At 38.3% G+C, this 24,163-nt stretch overlaps 2 protein-coding genes across 3 annotated transcripts in view; both read right to left on the bottom strand.

Moving 5' to 3' along the window:
* Nucleotides 1–20: 20 nt before the first annotated feature.
* On the bottom strand, nt 21–11,563 carry ada2a (adenosine deaminase 2a). The gene is made up of 10 exons (XM_073831452.1): nt 11,451–11,563; nt 7,389–7,722; nt 5,699–5,918; nt 5,409–5,619; nt 5,198–5,325; nt 2,494–2,584; nt 2,303–2,411; nt 1,999–2,156; nt 1,169–1,371; nt 21–1,073 (listed from the first exon to the last, which is right to left on the bottom strand). Exons 2-10 carry the CDS (start codon nt 7,687–7,689, stop codon nt 983–985), a joined length of 1,512 nt encoding a protein of 503 aa, XP_073687553.1. The 5' UTR covers nt 7,690–7,722; nt 11,451–11,563; the 3' UTR covers nt 21–982.
* A 550-nt stretch (nt 11,564–12,113) lies between these two features.
* The window catches only part of cecr2 (CECR2 histone acetyl-lysine reader), a 34,967-nt gene continuing 22,917 nt past the window's right edge, over nt 12,114–24,163 (bottom strand). Inside the window, exons 6-18 of one of the 2 annotated variants that reach the window (XM_073832114.1) lie at nt 24,039–24,112; nt 23,476–23,636; nt 21,868–21,957; nt 21,643–21,790; nt 20,905–21,034; nt 20,756–20,793; nt 20,548–20,639; nt 19,003–19,129; nt 18,239–18,597; nt 18,001–18,150; nt 17,191–17,899; nt 15,293–17,072; nt 12,114–14,746 (exon numbers count right to left, since the gene is read on the bottom strand). In XM_073832114.1, coding sequence (XP_073688215.1) covers nt 14,689–14,746; nt 15,293–17,072; nt 17,191–17,899; nt 18,001–18,150; nt 18,239–18,597; nt 19,003–19,129; nt 20,548–20,639; nt 20,756–20,793; nt 20,905–21,034; nt 21,643–21,790; nt 21,868–21,957; nt 23,476–23,636; nt 24,039–24,112 — 3,916 coding nt within the window. In that variant the 3' untranslated portion in view covers nt 12,114–14,688. The remainder of the gene's footprint in view (nt 14,747–15,292; nt 17,073–17,190; nt 17,900–18,000; nt 18,151–18,238; nt 18,598–19,002; nt 19,130–20,547; nt 20,640–20,755; nt 20,794–20,904; nt 21,035–21,642; nt 21,791–21,867; nt 21,958–23,475; nt 23,637–24,038; nt 24,113–24,163) is intronic. The other variant, XM_073832115.1, reaches the window with a different exon arrangement.

Genomic DNA, 24,163 nt, shown 5'->3' with positions numbered 1-24,163 from the left:
AAATAAACAGAAGACTCCTATTGGAAAGCTGCGCAATTTTTAATAGCCCAGTAAAGATGGCAAATGTCATATGGAGTTGTAACATTTGTTTTTTTTACATTCATGTTTAAAAAAAAATTGTTGCATATTCATAAACAACTGAAATCTAGTAACTAAAGCCAACCTGCAAAGTTTGTTAAAGTAAAAATGTACTTTTTAAAAAACTTTAAACAAATAGGTCACCCAAAAAGCAATATTTGCTGAATTGTTTGTTTGTTTCGTCTTTGGAGCAGGCTTGGTTTAGCATTAAATCACTTGCTCACCAATGTATCCTTTACAGTGAATGGGTGCCGAGTCCAAACCGCTGATAAAAACATCACAATAATCCACAACACGAATCTAGTCCATCAATGAACTTCTTGTGAAGCTAAAAGCTGTGATTTTGTAAGAAATCTTGTGGATTACTTGTGGCTTATTGTGATGTTTTTTAAACAGCTGTTTGGACTCTCATCCTGACGGCACCCATTCAGATGAAGAAACAAACTCTAAACTATTTCTTTAACTACTTTTTAAAATAAAAATCTAACTAGACATTGTACATCACAGTTTTTCTAGTTTATCAGGTATCCTGAAGTGGTCTACCCTGTAAACACCTATTTGTTGTGGCACTTTGCTGTGATGAAAATCTAAAAACTAAATTAGCATTCACAAAATTGCACACGAAACTGCTGTCATCAGCCTCAAGGTTCAAGCACTGGAAGTCCTCCATTTTGTTTCAATGGAAGTACAAATTATCATTACACCAATTCTTCACCAGATGGCAGCACAGGCCAGTTCAAGATAACACATTCAGTTCCTCACATCAAGAAACAAAACAGATTGCAGTATTCACACCCCAGTGTTCACCAATATGACAAACAAAAAGGGAAAACATCTTGTAAACAATGCCCTTAGTGCAGTGTTAAAAATGTCCTGATTTAAAAAACTACCTGTTTGAAGTAGTCTAGAATAAACTTTCCGAGACAAACTTGTCCCATTTTACCAGCAAAACCTCAATAGCCTTTTTCTTTGTTTGACTTGGCAATGAGCTGTACCTAGAAATGAAGAGCAAGAGGATAAATAAGTTACAAATAAACAGCAAAGCCTGGTAATGGAAAAAAAAAATAAAAAAATTGTAGTTATCTGTTACCTGAGGGAGTTTATGACCAGCTCTTTCAATGTGCCTAAATTAAAGCTCATTCCTCCAAAGCCCATGAACGCTTCATAGAAATCGTGTGAAAGGGCAGTAGCCCCAAAAAGAGCTGGATCATCTGAGCTGATCACTACAGGATGACCCTCAGCCATCAGCGCCGCCACTGGGTGATTCCGCAAGTCTGAGACCAGTTTCAACACCTGACAAAAATGACAAAATTCTGTCGTTAATTACTTACCCTCAGTCATTCGTTCATCTTCAGAGCACAAATTAAGATATTTTTGATAATCCAAGAGCTTTCTGACCCTGCATAGACAGCAACGCAACTGAAACGTTCAAGGCCCAGAAAGGTATTAAGGACATTGTTAAAATAGCCCATGTGACATGTGTAGTTCAACCATAATGTTATGAAGCTTCTCTTGTGAATGCAAGTCAAAGACTGACTCAGAAGAGAAGAAATTGTCAAATAAAGTCATTATTTTAGTTTTCTTTGCGCACAAAAAGTATTCTCGTAGCTTCATAACAATACGGTTAAACCACTGATGTCACATGGACTATTTGAACGGTGTCTTTACTACATTTCAGGGCCTTAAACGTGGTAGTTGTGTTGCTGTCTAAGCTCTCGGATTTCATCAAAAATATCTTAATTTGTATTCCGAAGGTCTTACAGGTTTGGAATGACATGAGGGTGAGTAATTAATGATTTTTTGGGTCAACTAACTCTTTAAAACAAGCATTTTCAAATAAGTGGCTATTCAGACAATGAAACAGTGAAAATATGTATACTAGTTTTTTCACTTTAAAAGGCATAATGTGTGATGATATACCTGATTTGAGATTGGACAGACTTCAATTGGTACATCCATCTTTCTAGACATCTCTTTAACGACAGGATGACGTGCCAAAGCAAAGCCGTGACCTATACGTGTGGTGTTGAATAGAAGAGCATCCATGAGGTTCTGATCGACATCTGTTCCCTGTGAATCTGTGTGGGAAAGGGCGAATGAAGTTACCAGATGTTACTATAGCAACCGTAAAAAAGAACAAGCACTCAATCTTTTTGAGCCTAAAGGACGACTTTGAGTTACACTGCTTTGTACCAGATGAAAGAACCAAGATGTCAAAAGAAACCTGTCTCTCCTGCGTGAAAAAAGTAGGGCAGGTTAACACCCCTGTCTTCAGGTAGACTCAAAGCGTCCTTGAAGTACCACAGAGGTCTTCCAAGTTCTTCTTGTCCTACCTGGAGTTATAAAAGAAAATGTTTCCCCTCAAAGTTTATTCACGAATTGTGTGTTTCAGCAATATGCTCATCATATACTCACAAAGTCAAAGCCTGCCATGATATCTGGGAAGTTCTTGTGTAGCGTCATTGCTTCCTCTACTGTCTTCTCCGCCTCAGTTGCATTTATACCCCTATAAGCAACAGGAAATTAAATTTCATAAACAGTGTTCTTTTCAAACTTTCTATTCACCAAAGAATCCTGAAAAAAAAAAATACAGTTGAGGTCAAAAGTTTTCATACACCTTGCAGAATCTGCAAAATGTTAATTATTTGACCAAAATAAGAGAGATCATACAATATGCATGTTATTAGGAGCCAGGGGTGTAAACTTTTGAACAGAATGAAGATGTGTACACTTCTTATTTGCCTAAATATCATATATATATTTTTTTCATTTAGTACTGCCCTTTAGAAGCTACAGAAGATATTTACATGTTTCCCAGAAGACAAAATAAGGGTAAAAACATTTACCCTGATCTTCAAATTCAAAAAGTTTTCACCCCCCAGCTCTTAATGCATTGTGTTTCCTTCTGGAGCATCAGTGAGCATTTGAACCTATTGTAATAGTTGAATATGAGTCCCTCAGTTGTCCTCAGTGCGAAAAGATGGATCTCAAAATCATACAGTCACTGTTGGAAAGGGTTCAAATATACAAAAATGCTGAAAAACCAAAGAATTTGTGGGACCTAAAGAATTTTTCTGAAGAACAATTTTTCAGGACAAACAAGGAACTCAACAACTATCACTAAAAAAAACAAAAAAACAAAACACAGCTGTGGATCATTCAGGTAACACAGTATTAAGAATCAAGTGTATGTAAATGTATGAACAGGGTAATTTTTTTTACTGAAAATCAAACTATTATTATATCTTGTGGACTATATGTAAATGTCTTTTATGTGAACTTATCTTATTCAGGTCAGTACTAAATAAAAAATAACATGCATTTTGTATGATCTTTCTTATTTTGGTAAAATGATTAACATTTTGCAAGGTGTGTGTAAACTTTTGACCTCAACTGTACATAGGGCTGGGCGATAAAACGATAACGATATATATCGCGATAGACAAGAGATCGATATCAATAAAAAATGTGTTCGATATTTTGTATTCTTCGTCGGCCCGCCCAGCCCCCCTTTAACGTTCAGTTCATAGCGCCAGATCACAATAGAAGTTAAGGTTATCTTTCCTACAGAACGGGTCCATGTTGTTGTATTAAACAAACTAAATAGCCTTATGTTATTTATCTTATTTACACGACGGCATTTGATTTCTGTCTCTACATGATCGCGCGTTTACAATGTCTCCTCACAGACGGGATCGCGGACTTCATTCATAAAAACGGACTTTACTATAGGGCGGAATGCCGCGGAATTCGTCGATTTTTGGAACAATAAATCAAAAGTTGGTCTGTTAATTAATTCAGATCGCGATATGGACTAGTGTCTGTGAAAACTGAAATGCAAAAAGACCGTTTCAATAAGAATCCTGCATGTTCCGTTTGCCTCTATATGTATGAATGGAGGAGACGCGTTTTATTTTCACTACACGCATACTGCACACGTGACGCTCCCGCTAATTTTTGGCCTTTGCATCTCACATGAACAGACAAACTCCAATAAATACATCTCCAAAGCTGCTGTGAGTGTCACTTTTTGTCAATTTTACCGTTTCATTAGTGAAACTAGCATCATTCATACTGTATTACACACTGAAACTTCACGGCAACCTGTCAAAATAAAAGTAAGGTTTAACATGTAACAGAACAATATTAGTCTTGTATTACTTTGTACAGTATAATGTAGGTGTTTATATGTTCACATTTAAATAATTTACATAAAACAATATATGTGATAAAAAAATAAAATAAAGAGTCACCACTTAATTGTTGAAAAAATACTATTATTATTAAACCTTTTTTCAACTGAATATATTTTTTCTTCTATGTATTAATTTTAACAGTAAAGCTCCGTTTATTTTTATTTTAAAAATAAATCAGTGATTTTGCTTTCATTTGATTATCAGAAAAATTAAAACAAGAATTTCTGAAAAAAAAAAAGATTGTAAGGCCCTATTGTTCAAAATGTTGAAAGTTTTGGACTTATTTTTTCACTTAAATAAATATTTTTGTTATTACACAAAGTATAGGCTAAAGTACCGGGAAAGAAGTAATGTTGGCTACTGGCAACCAGCAATCTGTGCAGAAATCAGCCAAGTACTTTGCAACAACCTCTGACCTGTGGTCAAGCCGTACTTCTGGGCCATACATTAGCTAAACCATTCACTTCATCGACAATGAATGGGGTTTGAATTGAGGATTAAGAGATAATTAAGTGTATATTGTGACTTTAGACTTATGTTTACATTTTAATTATTTGAGTTTTCCATGGTTGTTGACATTTCTGTCTTAATAACTGAGGGGATTATGATCAGAGGCAGGTTAAGTTTAAAATAAAAATGCTTGAGTGTAATATATTTTTCTCCTGGTCCTTATTTTAAATGGGTCATAAAAATATCAATAATTATCGATATCGACCGATATGAAACACTGATATCGTGATATAGTTTTCAGCCATATCGCCCAGCCCTAACTGTACATCAAGGTTTCCACCGTTTTCAATACTGTTAATAATAAGATATGTCTCTTGAGCAGCAAATCAGCATATTAGAATGATTTCTGATGGATCATGTAACACTGAAGACTAAAGTGATGATACTGAAAATTCAATTCATGTTTCTCTCACCTGTGGACGGTGAATATCACCCGAGCTCCTAAGAAGTCTGGGTAGTCTGCTTTAAATCTTTTCACAACATCCTGGCAGGCCCTCATACTCCAGTCCTTATTATTTAATCTGCCATCAAGTTCATAGGTCTTGAAATAACAATAAAAATGAGCACATATTAGTATTTATTTAAAGTACACACAATTAAATTAGAATCATAATTCATCCATACCGCTGGCAGCAGTGCTCTGATTTCCACATACATGATGTTGTCCTCATAAAACTGTCTGAGACCTTCATAGAGGTAGTCTTTAAACACAGGTGCATATGTGACCAGCCCGTAGGCCACTAAGAAAGCTTGCTCAAATCTCTTCCATACAATATCTTGGCTAGGATAGGCTCTGTCTGGGTCTTCAGTGAAGAGTGTGAGATTTCGAATGAAACTGTGAAGGGAAATGAACATTTGAGACAAACATCCCTCAACTACAGTATCAGATTCACTGTAGTTTGTTTAGGATATACCTGTTGTCCAAATCAGTGCTGTTTTTAATCTTCTCCCTGAGGGATCTGAGCAAAGTCCATGAGGAGCAGTGTGGACGAGACGCAGGCTGTCCAGAGGAGAAGGTGAACTGCATGGTGTGCTCATCTGTGAAGCACACGTAGCAGTTGTCTCTGTAGGTCACGTTCCTCACCAGCCAATCCACACCCACCATAGCAAAGTCATGAACATGCAGGGCCGCACCTGGACAAGAGATCAGATTCATTATCATAGTTAAGCCTAGGTGGAGTTTAAATTGTTCATGCAGTGTCTTTTTGTATGCATGTATATATACTATTGTTCAAAAGTTATTCATGTTTTTGAAAGTTATGCTCTTAAGGCTGCATTTTTTGATCAAAAATAGTGTAAAAAACAGTAATATTGTCAAACATTATTAGAATTTAAATAACCTTTAATTTTAAAAAAAAATGTAATTTATTCCTGTGATGTCAAAAGCTGAATTTTCAGCATCATTACTCAAGTCTTCAGTGTCACATGATCCATCAGAAATTATTCTGATATTCGGATTTGCTGCTCAAGAAACATTTCCTATTAGTATCAATGTAAAAACACAAAAAAACATTTGTCCTGTTTAATATTTCTGTGGAAAGCGTGATTTTTTTTGGATACTTTGATGAATGGAAAGTTCAATGGAACAGCATTTATTTGAAATATAATCTTTTAACATTATAAAAGTCATTACTGTCACTTTTAAGCAATTTAATGGGTCTTTGCTGAATAAAACTATTAATTTCTATAAATAAAAAAAAAAACGTACTGACCCCAAACTCTTGGATGATAGTGTACACTACCAGTCAAAAGTTTTTGAACAGTAAGATTTTTTATGTTTTTTTATAGAAGTCGCTTCTGCTCACCAAGACTGCATTTATTTGATCCAAAACACAGCAAAAGCAGTAATATTGTGAAATATTTTTACTATTTAAAATAACTGCTTTCTATTTGAATATATTTTAAAATGTAATTTATTCCTGTGATCAAAGCTAAATTTTCAGCATCATTACACCAGTCTTCAGTGTCACATGATCCTTCAGAAATATTTCTAATATGCTGATTTGCTGTTCAAGAAACTTTTTATTATTATTCTGATCAATATTTAAAACAGCTGAGTACATTTTTAGAAATTTAATATTCTAGAAATTATAGAAATTAATACTTGCATTTAGCAAGGATACTTTAAAATGATCAGAAGTGATAAAGACATTTATGTTTCAAAAGATTTTGATTTCAGATAAATTCTTCTGAACTTTCAAAGAAACCTAAAAAAAATCTACTTAGCTGTTTTTTTTAACATCATCATAATAATAATAGTAATAGTTTTGTTGAGCAGCAAATCAGAATATTAAAATTATTTCTAAAGGATCATGTGACTGGAGTAATGATGCTAAAAATTCAGCTTTGAAATCAGAAATTCACATTTAAAAATATATTCAAATAAAAAGCAGTTATTTCAAAAAGTATAAAATATTTCAAAATGTTACTGTTTTTGCTGTACTTCGGATCAAATAAATGCAGGCTTGGTGAGCAGAAGAGATTTTTTTTTTAAACATAAAAAAAAAACTTTTGACTTGTAGTGTATATATATATATATATATATATATATATATATATATATATATATACACATACACATACACACATATTAAATAACTGCACCTTTAGGCATCTTCTGAAGCAAATTAAAGACAGGGCTTTGATCGATGAGGGGCTTCGCCTTGAAGAAATGCATGGACGGTGGGAACTGTTTTGCTTCCATATCATGCTGTTTCAGATTCTGAAGCTTTCCGTCAAGCAGTTTCTCTCTCTCGTTCAGTGGTATGTTGCCTCCTGTCCGTCTAGATGCCTCCAGCCTTATCAGAGCCTCCCGCTTCCTGGGATCTGGTCCACAGTTACATGATGCACACCACAGAAACAGCATCCATAACCGCATCAGGTCTCTTAGTGTCACTGTGAGCATGGCTGTGATGTAATTCAACCACGGATCTCTGTGCTAATGGTGAAAAAGAAAAAAACAAGTAGTTTATTTAGGTTATTTAAAGGTGCACTAAAGCGATTTTTTGTTTTTGATTCAATGACTAATACGGTGTTGTAAAAAGTACAATTCTGACTTTTTTTCTCAGCATTGGTTAAACTTGCATATATATATAAACTTGCAATTCTGACTTTTTCCTCAGAACTGTGAGATATAAAGTCACAATTCTGACTTTTTTTCTTATAATTGGATGATATAAACTTGTAACTCTGAGTTAAAGTCCAATTCCCGGGAAGAAAAAGATCTCACAATTCTCACAATTATATCTCACAATTTTTATTTAATAACTCACAATTGTGTGTTATAAAGTCAGAATTGCGAGATATAAAGTCACAATTGCGAGATTTAAACTCACAATTCAGATTTTTTTCTCGCAATTGAGAGTTTATATCTCATAATTCTGACTTTTTCTCAGAATCGTGAGATATAAACTCGCAATTCTGACTTTTTTCTCAGATTTGCATAAACTTGCATATATATAAACTTGAGAAATTAAGTCAGAATCGTGAGATATAAAGTCAGAATTAAGGGAATTAAACTCGCAATTTTTACTTTTTCCTCAGAACCGTGAGATATAAACGTAAACTTATATGATCTTGCGGTTCTGAGAAATACAGTCAATTGCGAGATGTTTTTCTTTTTTCTCAATTCTGAGAAAAAAGTCAGAATTTAGAGTTTAAATCCCACAATTCTGACTTTTTTCTCCGAATTGATTAAACTTGCATATATATATATAAACTTGAAATTCTGACTTTTTTCTCAGAATTTAATAAACTTGTGTATGTATGTATATATATATATATATATATATATATATATATATATATATATATAAACGTGCAATTCTGAGTCAGAATTGCTAGATATACAGTCAGAATTGCAGGGTTTAAACTCAGTTCTGACTTTTTTTCTCGCAATTGTGAGAATTTCATGAAATAATTGAGCAATTCTTACTTTTTTTCTTAGAATTGGATGATAAATGAAGTCAGAATTGCACAATATAAACTCGCAAATATGCAATTGCAAGTTGCAAGTTTTAAAAAGTCAGAATTTTGTGATTTAAACTCGTAATTGTGCAATTCTGACTTTTTTTTCTTATAATTGGATGATATAAATTGCGAGTTATAAAGACCAATCCCAAGGGGGAAAAAGATCTCACAATTCTCAAAATTATATCTCACAGTTTTTACTTAATAACTCACAATTTTGTGTTATAAAGTCAGATTTGCGAGATATAAAGTCAGAATTGTAGGATTTAAACTCACAATTCTGACTTATTTATGAACTGCATAAACTTGCATATACAGTATATATTAGGGCCGGGACTTTAACGCGTTAATTTAGATTAATTAATTAGACAAAAATAACGCGTTAAATTTTTTTAATCGCACTTAGTTTTGCACAGCGGAACGTTTCTCACTGGATGAGACTCGGCGGACCGATTATACTGGAGCACCAACTAGCGTTCAGACAAGCTGCGTCCGTCCTAAATAGTATTGTATGTCCCAAATCGTAGTATGTTTAAAAAAGTATTCCAAAGATTCCCGGATGGTCTACTACTTAACGATCAATGCACACTCTAACGGCTAATATTGCCCACAACACACTGCGCCGTGAACGAGGATTCAATTCGATTCAATTAGAACTACAAACACGCATAAAAAGTGTTAAAAAACTACAAACAGGAGGATATGCGCGACCAACGGACAGGTAGAGAAAGGGGTTTGAGTGATAAATAATCAGTGTGTAACCTGATAAAAAAATATTTTTTTAAATGTTATCCGCGTTATATTCCATGTGCAGCAACATTTATAATGATAGGTTTGGTCATTAACGTTTAAATGCATAATTAAGCAAACACAAGAGCAGAGTTCTCGGCATGAAAGACTCGTTAAAGAACGTGCCTCTTAATTTCTCTCTAATACGGTAGGAAATTAAATTAAACGAAATGTAGATAATGTTAACTGTGATGATTGACAGGGCAGTTTAAACAGTGACAGGATTCAGGTAACTAAGCAACAGAGCGTCCGTTAAAGACGCAGTTATGACGAAGTAGTATGTCCCAAAGCTTGCCTACTATTCTGCTACATACTCAAAAGTATGTACTTTTCTTCACAAAAAGAGTACATACTTATAGGGCATAGTATAAGTAGGCGAATTGGGACGCAGCAAAACAAACCACAGTGAACATGGACAAAAAAGCTGATGGGACCGCTTCGGTTGGCCCTGTGGATGGGAAATTTTGTTACCAAAAACGAATGGATGGAAGCGTCGATAAGAGCATGGTTGTGTGCAAGCTATGCAACAAGGAATTGGCATATCACTGCAGCACATCGAGCCTATTGCTACACTTAATGGCAATATTGCACTGGTCTGTTGGACTTGGTTGAACAAAAATAAACAATATTTTGTTGCTTAAGCTTATGTATTCAGTCATTATTCAATGGTATTCTAAAAATCCATATAAAAAAAACTTACTTCTCACTGTTCTCAGGTCAAATATTTATATGCGATTAAAATGCGATTAATTTCGATTAATTAATTACAAAGCCTCTAATTAATTAGATTAATTTTTTTAATCGAGTCCCGGCCCTAATATATATATATAAACTTGCAATTCTGAGAAATGAATGATATAAACTCACAATTGCAAGTTATAAAGTCCAGTTCTGAGGAGAAAACGATCTCACAATTATCTCACCGTTTCTATGAATTGCAAGTTTGTATCATGTAATTCTGAGAAATAAAAGTCAGAATTCTGAGAGAAAAAAAATATAAAAAAAAATTGTCAGATAACGTTGCAATTACCTTTTTAAAAAAAAAAAAAAAAAAAAAAAAATGTATTCAGTGGCGGAAAAGGGCTTCCATAATTTACAGATGTATCTGTCTCCCCAATGATTAATTTGTAAAATATATTAATTTCTAATTAAATAAGTGATTAGTGTATAGCTAGTCATGTGATCTTAATATGGCAGCCATCACAAAGATCTCCACTCTTTGGTAGAAAATAAAACTCCTACGAGTGTAAATCAGTTGAAATATAATTAACATTCAATTTTTATGTTTTAAAACATATATATAAAGAAAAAAAAACATTAGAACATTAGTCAGCTGTTCATTTTACTGCTCTAGGCTGACTCTACTAACAGTGAAACTGCAGAAAAGGGGATTTGCCCACTGCTTGCACTTCTTTTTTTTAACTTTCTCAACAACGTATTTGCCTTAAAATCAGTTTCAACCTTAAACGACTAGTTTCAACCATTTTAACTCAGCTGTCAGCTGTTGGAAACTGTGTACTTCTATGAGTAAAATATACACGAACACATATGATATATAAATGAATTCTAACAATTCTGCTAAAACAATGTGACCATCTGTTACAGTCCCAATTACTTGTAAACAAGCCACATGACACAGCGGTCTGTCGAGCAGTAATCTACCTATTACGGGTCATGATTTACCCTGTCCAGCTGTTGTCATGTTTTATTTATAATGCTTGTACACTTCATAAACGTCCTAACATGCCTTTCAAATTTTGATCGATTTAATTGAGAATGGACTCGGTTATCCAATACAGTTTTGCACACATTACGCCGCATCAGAAACGGTTACCTGAATAAAGCCCAAATACATTTACAGATAAATAAATACCTTCCAAAAGCAAAGCAAATTAGAACAGGTCTTACCTGGCAATTGAGCACGCCGTACCTGTACACCGACACCGGTAATAAAGATGCAAGTTATTGTTTTTAACCGAGCTTGACGACTTCCACCACACTTCTGACTTCCACAACAGAGCGTGACGTCAAGTCATTCCTCAAAGCTCATTGGCTCCGCTGTGTGCCACCGAGTTTGGACAAAAGACACGCGGAGGACAAAGAGTAATCAACGTATTCAAAAAATTGTATCTAATATATTAAATTAATTTCAGTTTTAATTTAAGTTTAGAAGTCCATAAGACGACGAGTGATGACTACGAACGCGATATCTTTCACTATTACCATCTCCATAGAGGTTTCTCAGGCGTTTTTTAACCCTGACTGAAATTTCAGACTTTCTGTGAGTAAACTAACGTTAGTTCAAGCAACAGAATAACACGATTTTCTATAACAAAAACAGTATATATACACATTTCATGGCGATGTTTGTTGACGAGTAGTTCAAAAGATAAATAGCTTATAACTTAGTACCAAGTTATTACCATGGTTCTTCAGGCTTTTACTCTTCCGCTGTATTCTCTAAAGTACTTTGGAGTATGTTATATAAAATCAAAGTAAAATGTCACTGTCTTCATCTTTAGTAGTGCAATGTATTATGAGTGTAAATGAACAGAAAACTGACAAGCAAAATCTAGTGAAACGTAATTTATTCTAAGAAATGTACAGTATAGAAAATACTTCGGTCCATTTCCAAAATAATTTGTCAGTCAGGTAAGGACTTGTAAACTTGAATGTTACAGGTGTCGTTTTGGATGCCATCTTCGCTACTGAGGTAAAGTGAACCGTTTCAAAACAAACATGAGAACACATTTATATTAAAAAAGACAAAAATTTACAAAACATAAGAGCAAATAAATATGATTCACATTTAACCAACTAATTTCTTAACTAGTACAGACAGAACAGAAGACAGCAGAGATGTTGAAGGGTGGATTTCAAGAGATACAGATCTGTTACCCAATACCCACCAGTAAGTGAAGGAAAATAAAATAAAAACATCTTTACACAGCAAAATCCACACATTCTCGTAGTCCGGTACAACTAAATTAACCATTTACATATTAACAGTGGAGTAGGACAGTCGTCTGACAGACTGCAATCTTCACTTATAAGCAAAGACAGGTACAAAATGGTGGACAATGTCCAGGTCATCTCAACAGCTGCTAGTATTTCCATATCCCTAGTTCATAAAAATACACATAAACAGTCCACACGTCCACAAAATACTAAAATATTACTGTCCGTCATTTTACGCCATCACATGTTTCTGGGACAAATGATCTCGGTGTACTACAAAAATCACTGTCAAATCCTTCAAAAAGTGGAATGCAGATGTTTTAATCATGTTCAAACTTGGCACTGATAAATTAATAATTACCCTTCGGCTTTGCAAGTGAACATATTAAGGCTATATATAGTGTTGATGTACGGATCAAGCTGTAAATCATGAAAAAGAATATTTAAGTGTACAAACAAGTGACAAAAAAATGATCTCCGCATGTGTCTTATGAAGGGAATGGAGAATGTGCCACATTCTGGCATTATGAGGTAGATATTCTTGCTGCCATATTCTCACGAATTGCTGTTTCTTTTTAATGGTTTGTCAACAAGAGCTGTGTAAAATAGTAATTCAGACAGACCAAGAGGACACATAAAAAAAAAAATTTTTTTTAAAGTAAATCATTTAGTGCAGGACAACAATAGTAGGAGCAATTAAAATGAACAAAACCAGTCCACTTAAAACAAATATTAGACTAATTCAAAGAACAGTGTGACAAACGCCATTAACTCCAAGTACTGCTTGCCTGGTTCCTGTGTCTGTATTGAAGATCACAGATGAATTGAAGTTAATCATAGATCCAGTGACATTTCATTGCCATTTTTTCAATTAATATTCTATTGACAATACCCGTAATAAAACCACTACACCCTGAGGACACATTCAGTACACTGAATTAAAAGAGGAAGCATTCATGTAAAATATGAGCACATCGACATTTCTCCCATTTGATAAAAGGAGCTACAGTGGTACTTTTACAAGTCAGTTTTAAGGCTGATATACATTTTCTCATCTAATGCGTTTTTAGTATTGCAACTCCAGCTGGTTGTCAATTGTGACAAATTCAATTTACATTCCAATATGTAAAAAAACATTTTAAGATTGATGGCCAGTGATGAATGATATCAGGTGAAAATGACAAACCAGCTTTCAAGGAATCCTAAAAGTCGTGGATTACTAGTAGCGGTGAACGATGGCTACCTCAGTATCTCAAATCTGATTCATTGTGTCCACACAAACTAGCAGGACACATCAATAAGGAACAAGACAACACAACACATCAGAGATAGAGACAACTTAAGTGAAAAGTTAGAATTAAGTCCCATACAAAGGAGCACACGTCTAAGTTATGTCCAAGGCCACTAATTCCAGTATGAAAGACTATTCCTAGTGCATAACAAATAGAGCAGCCAAGTTCTCTGACAGTCTAAGAAAATCAAAGACAATCTTAAAATTGAAGTGGCATTAGAAGAATGCAAATCACCAAAAATCAAGTGGAAACTGTTTTAGTTGAGATGAACATCACCTCATTAAAACACTCCAAGTGTGGTTGTTTCCCAGTGGAGCAGAAGATCCATCTTTTATTCCTTCAGTCGACTTACTACTATTTCTAAAATCTTTCACAGAACATTTAACAAGTACATGAAGGCAACAGAGTCTAGTTTGTCCAAGGAGCTTGAAAAAAGCTCCAGTAGTCTCAGTACCTTCTTTACTACACCTGAGTTTAACTTTGAACCAGAAAACGAACTGGTAAATCACATCCTGCTCTTCCTATAGACTAAAAAAAAACAGTTTATGTACTTTCTAAGTAACAGCCTATGCAAAGGAGACCGGAGATGTAGTTCCTTTGTTGGGAATGAGGCCAAATAGGCATTCCAGGCTGTGAAGAGAAGTTGCAGACCAGTATTATGAAGTTCTAACAGTATTTAAGCAATAAACAGGACTGAAGATTCACAGCTCTTCCTTGGTCAATGATCCCACCTCTCGGTACTGAGAGTTGTTCCTTTTCCTGCTCACTGAAGAGGAGTTCCTAGTCCAGATGAGGATGGGTTATCAGTGTTTCAAAAAAGTTGTCTAGGTGGGTAGTGGAGCATGTCTGAGGATCAGGACTTAATTGTTCTTGAGTTTCCAATGAAATCCTACTTTTCATACTCCTTGTTTATTACCTGGGACATTGGGAGATGCTGCACCCAACATCTGGTGCCTATCAGACAAGAAAAGGGGTTACTAAAGGTAAAGAAAACTGATGTGAAAGCATTATAAACAAATATAGATGAATGTGTAAGTGGATCATTTTTCTGAATCCAAATAAATTATCAAAACAGGGGTGCCCAAACTCAGTCCTGGAGGGCCAGTGTCCTGTAGAGTTTAGCTTCAACCCTAATTAGACACCCCTGAACCAGCTAATCAAACTCTTACTAGACATACTAGAACATAGGTCTTCAACCCTGCTCCTGGGGACCCACTGTCCTGTAAAGTTTATTTCCAACCTGCTTCAGCACTGCTGGCCTGAGACTTTTCAAGTGATCCTGAAGACCTTGATTAGCGGTTTCAGGTGTGTTTGATTAGGGTTGAATCTGAACTCTGCAGAACAGTGGGCCCACAGGAGCAGGGTTGAAGATCTATGTACTAGAAACTTCCAGGCAGGTGTGTTGAGGCAAGTTGGCTAAACTGCAGGACATCAGCCCTCCAGGACCGAGTTTGGGCACCCCTGTATCAAAAGATCTGAGAGATAAATGAGATCTCTTACCCAGTGCGAAGTAAGTGTTCTGCAACCACTGCTCTCTGAGGAACCATCATTCCCTGGAAGTGCCCTGCAACATTTGGATGCCTGTACACAGCCATGCGAGTTTGGCCTGGTGAGAAAGGCAGGTGCTGGGGCCTTTGTAAAGCTTCCATCAAATGTGGATGAGGATGCTGTGGTGGAAAATGTCCGCTGGGAAACTGCTGGCCAGGATACGGCCCACCTGCCACCATATGAGGTGGAGGAGCACCACTCTGCTGCATGCTGGGATGCATACCTCGAGGCCCATATGGGAAACTAGGGTGCGGTTGAGCTGAAGTACGATGTCGGGCTGTAGCATTGTGGCTGTCCAAGTCCAAAATCTCCTTTGGGCTCTCAGATCGTTCAGAAAGTTCTTCAGTCCTTGCCTGCTTGGCAGGGCTGCCATCCTCTCTGTTTTCCAACGCACTGCTATGGGACCCATCAGGTAAAGGACTAGGTGACATTAAGCTCCCAACAGATCCATCAGAGCCATGTGGAGACATGGTGTTGTCCTTGTGTCGGCCATTAAAACTTCCACCGGATGGTGATGGGTAAGAATTGGCCATCATTGGATGCTGAGGGTGGTATGAAGGTCTAGGCCACTCCTCCGATGGAAATCCAGGTCTGCCTTGTCGGGGGTGCTGATAGAACTGCTGTTGCTGCTGGAACTGAGGATACATGCCGGATTGACCTTGAGGATGCTGTGTGGTCATGCGATACTGGTATGGAACACCTTGCTGGTGATAAGCAGGATAGTGATGAGGGTTATTTCCCTGTGATGGTGGTCCCTGGTTTGGATAAGGCTGGTGATTTTGTGGGTGTAATGCTCTACCCATCTGTGGGCCAAAGTGTTGAGGTGCTGGCTCAGTTGCACTGTACTGGGTCACAGTGTTACTTTCTGGACCCTGAGAGTGTATTGGAGGAGCCTGATTGTGAAGAGGTGCTGGCTCCTGCCTTCCTAACTGGGTTTGTGACTCTGGACTGAAAGGTTGTGGTTTGTACCCACTGGCACAATCAGTCCTCATGTTAGCGTTGCTGCTATCTTGGGAAGGTGTACTCCCACCTGCCACTTTCCTGCTGGTAGGCTCACAAGGCCTTTGGTCTCCCTGATCAGCTGGAGAGGGCTGAGCAAGTGGATGCGATACAGGGTGGCTAGGAGGCAGAGAGCTGAGAGTTGCAGGCTGATGAACACCAGGCTGACCCCCCTGAGGTGGAACCTGTGGCATTCCATGAAGAGGTCCTGCCTGTGGCCCTCTGACTGATCCATTGTGTGGTATTTGCTGTGAGCTGTTCTGAGGATACTGGTGAGATGCATTTTGTGGCATCTGATGAGGAAGATTCTGCAGAACGTGTGAAGGAACATCCTGAGACTGCCGTTGAGAACCGTTCTGAATAAATTGTAAGGGAACATATTTATGGATTTGTTGAGCAGGATACTGGGGAATTTCATCTGGGGTTTTATGGGGCATTGGCTGAGGACCATTTAGGGGTAATGAAGAGTCATCCACAGATTTTTGATGTGGGGGACCTGGTTGGGTTTGAGAATTTGGGTGGTCACCGTTGTGGATCTTCTCTAGATTTGACAATTTATGTTTCTCTTCATTTTGACTAGGACCACACGTGCTTGGATTGGACACAGATGCCGGAGCTGTCCCTAGAGAAGGTTGCTCAGATTTTTCTGCTGGATTGGGATGAGAATGGCTGTCAGGTTCAGTCAGAGGATTTTCTCCAGTTGACTGTTCATCACCAGATTTTGGACTTGAACCTGTCAGGATATACAATGGTGTTAAATGTGCTTAAATCATGCAGGTGCACACTCGCAATCTCATTTTCATTGAAAGCAATAGTGTAATGCCAAATATGGCAAGGAATGCCACTCTTACCTTTGGGGGAGATAGAAGGCCTGATGAGCTGGTTTTCAGGAGAAGACAGTGCAGCAGAAGCTAAACCATTACCACCACTTTGTGGGGCAGGCTGAAAGTTCTCAACACGATGAGATGATGAGGCAGAGAGCTGCTGGAGGGCAATCATCTCTGGACTATCAAGCATAGAAGCCAAATGTGGCCTTGAGACCTGAGGGGCCCCTGGTGGTCTTTGGTCAATAGGCCTTTGAGAGCTGACAGTGGGCATTCTATATTGACCATTTGTCATCGCATAACCAGTACCGTGTGGAGGACGGATCATGTTGTGATTGTATGGATGCTGGCTAGTTGCACTCTGTTCTTGCATCATTGGTCCACCAGGTGTCTGCTGCCCCTGATGGTTCATGGGTGGCCACATCCTGGGGACGTTCATGTTATGGGGGCCATAAGAAGGGTAGGAACTATGCATTGGGACACCGGGCCTGGGGTACTGGTTCCCCACAGGCTGCATGGACTGCCCTTCTGGATGTTGCCGTGAAGGGTACATGTTGCCTTCAGGTGGGGGGGCACAAAGGCCTCCAGGCTGAAGGGCCATTGGCCTTGGGCCAAGAGAAGGACCATGAGTAGGACCAGGATAAGAATGTTGCTGATGTGGAGGCTGAAGTGGTTGGCCATCAGGTCCAATTGGGTATCTAGGTCCTAGATGTGGACCATTTATGTGGGAACCCTGCTTAAAACAAACAAACAAAGGAAACCATTATAAACAACCTTCAAAAGGTGAGCTAACAAATTTTGAGTGATCAATGCTGCTGGATAAAGATCTCTACATACCTGCATGTTGTAGTGAGGTATATGCTGACTTCCATGTTCCATCGGTGGCCTGGACATGAGGGGTCTCTGTCCAGGGTATGGATATCGGGGGTCAATCATCATTCGTTGAGCATACATTCCTGGTCCCAAAGGACCTGCACGTTGTTGAAACTAAAGGCAAAAAGACCACATCTCACAAAACTGTTGTTTCAGCTGTCAACAATAAACAAATTTTATTGTGTAGAGAGTGTAGTCTAACCTGTTGAGCAGGATGTAACATGCCAGGTTGTTGCTGTCCTGGGTGCATGTTATGAGGATGTGGGGGACCATTGGTGTAGTGTGGAGGAGGGTGTTGTAAAGCAGATATGGGTCTGTCTTGTTGCAGATAATTTCCCTGTCCATTATTGGACGTTTTGCGTTTTTGAGCTTGCTCAGTGGCTCTGATTAAGCTCTCGGGACCTGACTGTTTGTGGCTTTTGCCCTTTTTCTTATCCTTGCGGTCCCGGTCCTCACTGCTCACGTGAAACTCCTCGTCCGTGTCTCCATCCTCAGCGGGGAAGTGCTTCAGAAGGGCCCGGCTAAAGCAGCGTTCCAAGGACTCAGCCATTATTGTGTATTCTGAGAAGATACAGACAGGTAAACACAAGGGCACACACACACACACACACACACACACACACACACACACACACACAATCTCATCTCCCCATGCACAGCAAGCACACCAACCAGGTCACAGAACCACAGTTGACCTCTAACCCCGCCACCCCCAGGGGAGTGCATTCTGATGGATGGATGGCTCCAGGGAGGGGAGCTGCGGGGCTGGAATGTCTCTGTGGCACTGCAGGACCTGGTGCACTGGAGGACAGCTCAATCACTCTCTATTAATCAATGTCAGAGCCTCTCCACATACTTCCACCACTTGTATGACTTGCTTTGCTCATCAATTTTTAAACACTGCTACACATTATTTTTAAACAGTTTCACTTCTGCTTGAACAAGACAGCGTTAAATCATATTTACCACTCTCTTCTCCATTGTATTCCAGACAGTTCTCAAACATAAGCTTTACATCGGCCACAAACTCATCCTTAGCAATGTACTCCCCATCATTCAGCTTTCTCTCAATGGTGGACAGGTCCATTGGAGTCTGACGAAACATTTTTAGATATTAAATATTGAATTATTCTTAATGAAGAAAAAGTTCACTTCCGGAACAAATTTACAGATAATTTCCCCTCCCCCTTGTCATCCAAGATGTTCATGTCTTTCTTTCTTCGGTCATAAGGAAATTATGTTTTTGGAGGAAAACATTTCAGCATTTCTCTCCATATAGTAGACTTCTATGGTGCCTGCAAGTTTGAACTTCCAAAATGCAGTTTAAATGCAGCTTCAAAGGGCTCTAAAAAATTCCTATGCTTTTTAACCTCAAATGCTCGTCTTGTCTAGCTTTGCGTGTACTCTGTGTTTTCCGGTTCAAGACAGTTAGAGTAGATTGAAAAACTCCCATCTCATTTTCTCCTCCAACTTCAAAAAATAAAATAAATAAATAAATAAATAAATAAATAAATAAATAAATAAATATATATATATATATATATATATATATATATATATATATTAGTGGTGGGCATAGATTAATTTTTTTAATCTAGATTAAATCTTGAAATTAATCTAGATTAATCTAGATTAAAATGGCTAATTTGAATTCTGCTGAAGGCATTCAGAATATGTGTGCTACCCAAATAATGACTAAAATTAAGTCTTTGAGAACGGGTTTCTCAAGCCAGGTGGCGCATTAGACCAGGCGCTCATCTCCTGTTTCCAAAATGCATTACAAACTGCTTGACAATTGCATTTACAACACAATTAACTATACAAACTTGTGTAACCAAGTACTTCTGCGCAAAAGGCTGTACGACGTGCGCGTTCCCGTAAAATACACAGGCGCGCGGGTATGGATAGCCTATCTGCATGCATAGTCTTCCAATAAACTGCGTTGCTTTTAGAAGCATCAATTCAGTTGTTGCATATAGTTTAATGTCTTTATTTCGGGATTATCAAAGTAAATTATAACTCAAATTTGAGATTTTACTGGGGCACAGCAGATTTTCACTGGGGCACGTGCCCCAGTAAAAAGGGTCTAGCAACGCACGCACCTGCCCTGAAGCGGCTTCATAACTGCATTCATATTTGCACGTCTCATTTAATGTGGTCATTTCACAGAAGTTGAAGACTCGTTCTCGCCCCCTACAGTGCAATTCAACTAGATATACGTCATCCGCGCTAAAATATCAAGGTGAAAGTCATCATATCTTGCGTAGTTTAGACCCAGCTCCCAACCCAACTTTGAGAATAGATTAACGGCGATATTTTTTTTATCGCGCGATATGAGTCTCACGTTAACGCAGCACGTTAACGCCGATAACGGCCCACCGCTAATATATATATATATATATAGAGAGAGAGAGAGAGAGAGAGAATTATCTGTAAATTTTTGTTCTGGAAGTGAACTTCTCCTTTAAAAAGGTCAAACAAATTTCTTTATAAAACAGCTTGTATGCCCACCTGTATGATTTCATTATAGTTGGGGGCATAAGACTCATCAACAGGCTCCATGAAAGGCCAGGCATCTTTGTGAGCTTTGAGGGCCTCCAACACTGAAGAGAAAATAATTTGACATTATTTCAGTGGAACTTCCACATTACTGTAAATATTAAATGAGGAAACAAACACTGTGGTTTGCCACAAAGCAAACACAATTATCCAAACGTACCTTTGTAGAGAGCAGTATAATCATCATCTATGTCATAACTACAATACAAAAAGAGAAATGGGTAATGAATAGCAAAACTACACCACCAAGTAAAATGAACATCAAATGTGTGCTAATAATGAGTTTGAGAATTAAAACCAAGACCGTACAACTCTTTGGTGCGACGTGTTCGGCGACTAGGCGAGTGAGTCTCCAGATTCAGCAGCTCAGAAGGAAGTTCTTTTCCTTGAGAGAGCAACCAGGCCTTCTCCTCTCGCTGCTTTCTTCTACGCGCACGCTCTGAACAACATAAAAAAACATATCAGTGAATGACAGAATAATAAAGCACTTTACACTTTTTATTACGATTAATAGTGCACTTGTTACCTGCCCACTTCTGCCCGGGCCAAGGTGACGAAAAGTTTGCAAACGAAATCAAGTAGTAATAAGAGCAATTCATCAGGCAGCTTTAGAAGGCACATTTGATCAAAGGGCACAGGCAAGATAAAGGAGAGAAGTGCTTTATGTGCTGACATTAAAGGCCCTGACTGACACACCCTGCTGGGAGGATTAAAAGAGCTTGAGGAAGAAACCACTGGAGAGAACTGCAGGCCCGATCTTCATCCATAATACATTAATGTGGATAGGCCCATCAGCAGCAGCACAATCAAGAGTTAATTAACCCGCTGACAGGGGATATCAGAGCTGGATGATTCTCACGAGGAGTGAGGTTGATCGTTTCCCCTAGCTCAGCTCTTTGTATGATTAAAGCAGCCTTGGGTTAAAAGCATGCTGACTTCAAAACCGCCATGTTGAGACAAGACCACAGAATGTGCTCTAGCGTCAGTGTGGGTTTGATCACGCTTCTGGGGAAACTTTGGTCGCCGGTTACCTGGAGTCTGACTCACCCTCGACAGCTTTGACTCGTTCCTGTTCCTCTCTCTCCCTTTCCTCCTGAAGTAGTCTTTCTTCTTCTTTCCGTTGTTCAGCGAGCAGGACTTGTCTTTCCAGGTCCTCCTCCCTCTGCTTTTCCACCTCAGTTGTGGCTCGAATGTGCTTCACACAAATACATAAATTAAACAAACAAGAAAAATAAACAAGAAAGTGTTGACACATGTTTAAAAAAAGCCTACCCCATTCTCTTTGCTGCCATTTTGTTCAGTGTGATGATGGGTGTTGTCTTCCTTGGGCGGATTCAGTAGCTTCTGCTTCATCTCTTTCTCCTGCGAAAGAATAACCTTGTCAGTTACACACATATGTGGGTGTCAGGTAGGTCACTTGGAGGGAAATCAACCCCTCCTAAATATGAACCAAGAGCCTAAAAGAAGGGTAAAGGACGTCATCACAGAACCAAACAGCCCAAGGCCTATCTCCCCCCCCCCCATCTCAGTATATTCAGGATCTTTGTGCATTACAACACTTAAACCAATGCTAGAAGATGGAGTGTCTGTGGTATCACCACTTAAGAGGTCAAAAAACCTGCAGCGCTGCAGGCCGTCAATCACCATGCTCCAGCTCGCTTCAAGGTGAGAGCCTGCCACATGACGACGGCTAGATGGATTGGCTCTGACAGGGCTGTGAGACTGTGCTTGTGTGAAAGAGAGTGGGTGGATGGGTTTGATTTGAAGAGGCAGTTGTCCAAGTTAAAATCCGTTGCATCAAGGTTGCGAAAGAAAATATCTGGTTCTTTGCCGATCTACGCACAGGTGTGGAAAATGTGAAGTTGCATAATGCTTGAAGCACTGAAGCAAGATGTACATTTTACAGTGAGGGTATGTAATGGTGATTGCTGGAAGCACGGTATCTATGGCAACCAGACACTCTAATGGGTCTTGATTAGCCACGGAAATGACACGTCAACACCACTTCAAAATGTGCATACCAACAAGCATCCGATATAGACAGTTTCTCACTGTTAAGATGAGACAAAGATCATGTATCTATTTAATCTTATCTATGTGCATATGAAAACTGAAAGGAAAATTCTGTCATTAATTACTCAACTAAATGTCGTTCCAAACCCATAAGTCATTCGTTCATCTTTGGAACACAGATTAAGACATTTTTGATGATATCTGAGAGCTTTCTAACCCTGCATAGACAGCAACTGTACTACCACGTTCAAGGCTCAGAAAGGTAGTTAGGACATCGATAAAATAATCCATGTGACATTACAAGAATACTTTTTGTTGTGATACTGTCGTGACTGTGCGTCAAAGTCGTTCTTTTTGTTTTCATTGTGCATATAAAGTATTTTAATAGCTTCATAAAATTAAGGTTGAACCACTGACTCACATGGAGAATTTTATCAATGTCCTTACTACCTTTCTGGGCCTTGATCATGGTGGTTCCATTGCTGTCTACACAGGATCAGAATGTGCTCAAATTTAATCAAAAATATCTAAATTTGTGTTCCGAAAATCTTACAGGTTTGGAACGACATGACAGAATTTTCATTTTTGGGTAAACCATTCCTTTTAATCTGTTGCACTATGTAGTAACTCAGTGCCTCTGAACATTATTCATAAGAACGTTTTCTAAATCACAAGAGGTTAATCAAACTGGTCTCAAAGGGCTTCTCAAAGAAACATTTAAACATCCTACTGGCATTGCTTAACTGCATATGCCACCATAGAGATGGCAATCTCTACTAAGGTTATAACCTATGTCCTGGTTTGACTCATAACAAGACTCATGATTACATCACATGAGGTGCAGTCAGACAGACTGAAAAGTCTCACCTTGTGTTCAATCATGTTACTGATCTCAGGCAGGAAGTTTTGAGTAATGATGCGGTGCAGGTGCCGGTCCTGAGGAGAGATTTTTTCCTTAATACTTTCGGCCAGATTGACCCACTGCTCCTCAGTGTCACACGCCAGAGACCAGGCTCCACGCTCACGCTCTATCAACACATTAACAGATTCAAAAATGATCAATATTAGGGATTATTCATGTTCAAAATGACATTAAGCATCCTATTAATAAATTGTCAAATGCTACCAAATCTATTTAGGTGTTTGAGCTTTGATCTCTTAGAGATCTCTGTGTAGGCAAACTACAACTGCTAGCACGGATAGTAGCATTTAATTTCAACTCGTGTCATGAAAGCTCCACATTTCATGCTTTTGCTGAAAGAGCATTTCATGCACATTGCAGCAGACGTGCATTACAGCTGCCCTGGGCACTTTAAGCCACTTATGATGCAGAATAATAATGAAGAAAAAATGGTTCTTCATTAACTCTAAAACTCATTTTTAGGCCTACAACAAACTAAAACCAGCAATACTTGTTTCCAGTGACTCACCTATTGCAGGCTTGGGCTCCTCAACACTTTCATTGTCTTCCTTCATAGAGTCTTCTTCCTCCTCCTCCTCCTCCCTAAAACAAAGAAGACACATATCGTTTGAAATAATTCAACTTCAAAGCCCC

The sequence above is a fragment of the Garra rufa genome, chromosome 25, assembly GCF_049309525.1.
Source record: "Garra rufa chromosome 25, GarRuf1.0, whole genome shotgun sequence".
Taxonomy (NCBI): Eukaryota; Metazoa; Chordata; class Actinopteri; order Cypriniformes; family Cyprinidae; genus Garra; species Garra rufa.
Note: the sequence above shows the minus strand (reverse complement) of the source record. Positions and strands in the feature narration are given on the sequence as shown.

Bases quoted from the DNA above. Each gene is read 5' to 3' on its own strand.
- ada2a (XM_073831452.1), bottom strand. From the start codon at position 7,689: ATGCTCACAGTGACACTAAGAGACCTGATGCGGTTATGGATGCTGTTT. The intron at 5,919-7,388 runs GTGCAGTTATTT...TCTCTTGTCCAG, and splicing joins GCTTCAGAAGATGCCTAAAG to GTGCGGCCCTGCATGTTCAT. The intron at 1,372-1,998 runs GTATATCATCAC...CATTTTTGTCAG, and splicing joins TCTGTCCAATCTCAAATCAG to GTGTTGAAACTGGTCTCAGA.